The sequence below is a fragment of the Oncorhynchus keta genome, chromosome 35 (genome assembly GCF_023373465.1).
Source record: "Oncorhynchus keta strain PuntledgeMale-10-30-2019 chromosome 35, Oket_V2, whole genome shotgun sequence".
Lineage (NCBI taxonomy): Eukaryota > Metazoa > Chordata > Actinopteri > Salmoniformes > Salmonidae > Oncorhynchus > Oncorhynchus keta.
In genome coordinates, this window is record NC_068455.1 from 8049083 (window position 1) to 8051843 (window position 2761).

The 2761-nt window shown below is 52.7% G+C and overlaps 1 protein-coding gene across 1 annotated transcript in view; it reads right to left on the minus strand.

Annotated features, from left to right (window-relative positions):
• Window positions 1-295: 295 nt before the first annotated feature.
• Window positions 296-2761, minus strand: part of si:ch211-132f19.7 (adenylate cyclase type 8) — a 25708-nt gene continuing 23242 nt past the window's right edge. Inside the window, 4 exon segments of the mRNA XM_052495818.1 lie at window positions 296-649; window positions 1016-1140; window positions 1288-1402; window positions 2010-2102. Coding sequence (XP_052351778.1) covers window positions 365-649; window positions 1016-1140; window positions 1288-1402; window positions 2010-2102 — 618 coding nt within the window. The 3' untranslated portion in view covers window positions 296-364.

Consider the following 2761-nt stretch of genomic DNA (forward strand, 5'->3'; position numbering starts at 1 on the left):
CTGTCAACTGGTCAGTTTTCTGCTCTGTGCTGTCGTCCATGTGATTCCCAACCAGGGGGAAGTTGGCCAATCCACAGGGGTTATTTGAGAAGACCCATGATGTACTATAAGGGTACTTCGGGCAGAGCAGAATACAGTTGATCAGTACTGTAAACTAGAAAGTTTGGGAGCCACTGCTATAAAGTACTCTGCAGAAGAGGAGCTTCCGTTCCCCTCCTCTAGTGTCTCTCTTGTAGCCTGTACCCCCCCCCCCGTTCTCCATTTGAGGTAATCCACCATAGAAAGCGGCTTTGATCCAACGAACGAGGAGAGGATAACCTGAATCCTCTCCCTTTCTTTCCCTATATGATATACAGCCCAAGGCCTATGAGACCTCCAGCAGGTGGAACCCTCCGTTAGCCTCTCGTTGTGTCTCTCTCTTCCTGGTCTGGACCAGGCTAAAGACCAGAGCGGACAGAGTGTTCCTTCCCAGGCCCAAACCCCCGCGGGTCACACTGCGCTCCATGTAGCTGGAACACGACTCGCGGCTCCTCACGAAGTACGTCTTGACGTTCCCCTGCCGCTCGCTCACACCTTTCACGTAGATCGCCCCCCTCAGCTCGCGAACGAAGCCGCGCTCCGCCAGGACCTGACTGGTACTCTCTGGGACCTGGGATACACACACGCACACACAGCACATTAACCCACATATTAACACGCCAAAGCCAAACCTCTGTTACACACCCACACACACACCCACACACACACACACACACGCACACGCACACGCACGCACACACACACAGCACATTAACCCACATATTAACACGCCAAAGCCAAGCCTATGTTACACACACACACACGCAGACACACACACAGCACATTAACCCACATATTAACACGCCAAAGCCAAACCTCTGTTTCACACACACACACACACACACACACACACACACACACACACACACACACACACACACACACACACACACACACACACACACACACACACACACACACACACACACAGTCCTACCTGTATACGTCCACTGACCCCGGTGCTGTCCATACGGCTGGCCAGGTTGACGGTCATTCCCCAGATGTCATACTGAGGTTTAGTGGCTCCTATCACCCCAGCCACCACTGGACCGTGGGCTACGCCTACACACACAGGTCAGAGGTCAAGGTGTGTGTGCGTGTGTGTGTGTGTGTGTGTGTGTGTGTGTGTGTGTGTGTGTGTGTGTGTGTGTGTGTGTGTGTGTGTGTGCGTGCGTGCGTGCGTGCGTGTGTGTGTGTGTGTGTTCTCACCAACACGGAGCTGAAAGCTGTTTCCAGAGTGTGTGTTGATCCGTTTGAGCGTCTCCTGCATTTCCTGGGCAAACAGCACCAGCTCACTGAGGTGACGCCACTCATCACCACACTCCTACAACACACACACACACACAAACACACACACAGATCCTTTTACTACTCATACTAAATTCAATAGAAGACACTAAACAGGGTCGAATTGAAGGCAGTCAATTCAGGAAGCAAACTGAAATTCCAATTCGATAATTGAAAAAAGGGCATTTTTGTTTAATGTTTATTCGATAAACTGATCACTTTGAGCCCAACCCAGAGGAGTCCAACCCAGAGGAGTCCAACCCAGAGGAGTCCAACCCAGAGGAGCCCAACCCAGAGGAGCCCAACCCAGAGGAGCCCAACCCAGAGGAGTCCAACCCAGAGGAGCCCAACCCAGAGGAGTCCAACCCAGAGGAGCCCAACCCAGAGGAGCCCAACCCAGAGGAGCCCAACCCAGAGGAGCCCAACCCAGAGGAGCCCAACCCAGAGGAGCCCAACCCAGAGGAGCCCAACCCAGAGGAGCCCAACCCAGAGGAGCCCAACCCAGAGGAGCCCAACCCAGAGGAGCCCAACCCAGAGGAGTCCAACCCAGAGGAGCCCAACCCAGAGGAGCCCAACCCAGAGGAGCCCAACCCAGAGGAGCCCAACCCAGAGGAGCCCAACCCTGTGACACTAAGAAGGCTGACCTGTTGATCAGGGGAGAGGCCAGAAGCAGCCATGTAACAGCTGCCAATGGTTTTGATTTTCTCAATGTTCTGGAAATATGTCTCATCTAATAACTAGATACAGAGACAGACAAACAGCGAGAGGCAGTGAGAGACAGAGAGATAGAGGCAGAGAGAGACAAACACAGAGGGAGAGAGAGACAGAGAGATAGAGGCAGTGAGAGGCAGAGATAGAGGCAGAGAGAGACAGAGAGATAGAGGCAGAGAGAGACAGAGAGATAGAGGCAGAGAGAGACAGAGAGATAGAGGCAGTGAGAGACAGAGAGAGACAAACACAGAGGGAGAGAGACAGAGAGATAGAGGCAGTGAGAGGCAGAGACAGAGGCAGAGAGATAGAGGCAGAGAGAGACAGAGAGATAGAGGCAGAGAGAGACAGAGATAGAGGCAGAGAGAGACAGAGATAGAGGCAGAGAGAGACAGAGAGATAGAGGCAGAGAGACAGAGAGATAGAGGCAGAGAGAGAGAGAGAGAGAGAGACAGAGAGATAGAGCGAGAGATAGAGGCAGAGAGATAGAGGCAGAGAGAGACAAACACAGAGGGAGAGAGAGAGAGAGAGAGACAGAGAGACAGAGAGAGAGAGAGAGAGAGCGAGAGAGAGAGAGAGAGAGAGCAGAGAGAGAGAGAGAGGCAGAGAGAGACAGAACCAGAGAGAGAGAGAGAGAAAAGAGAGAGATAGGCAGAGAGAGAGAGAAAGAGAGGCAGAGAGAGAGAAA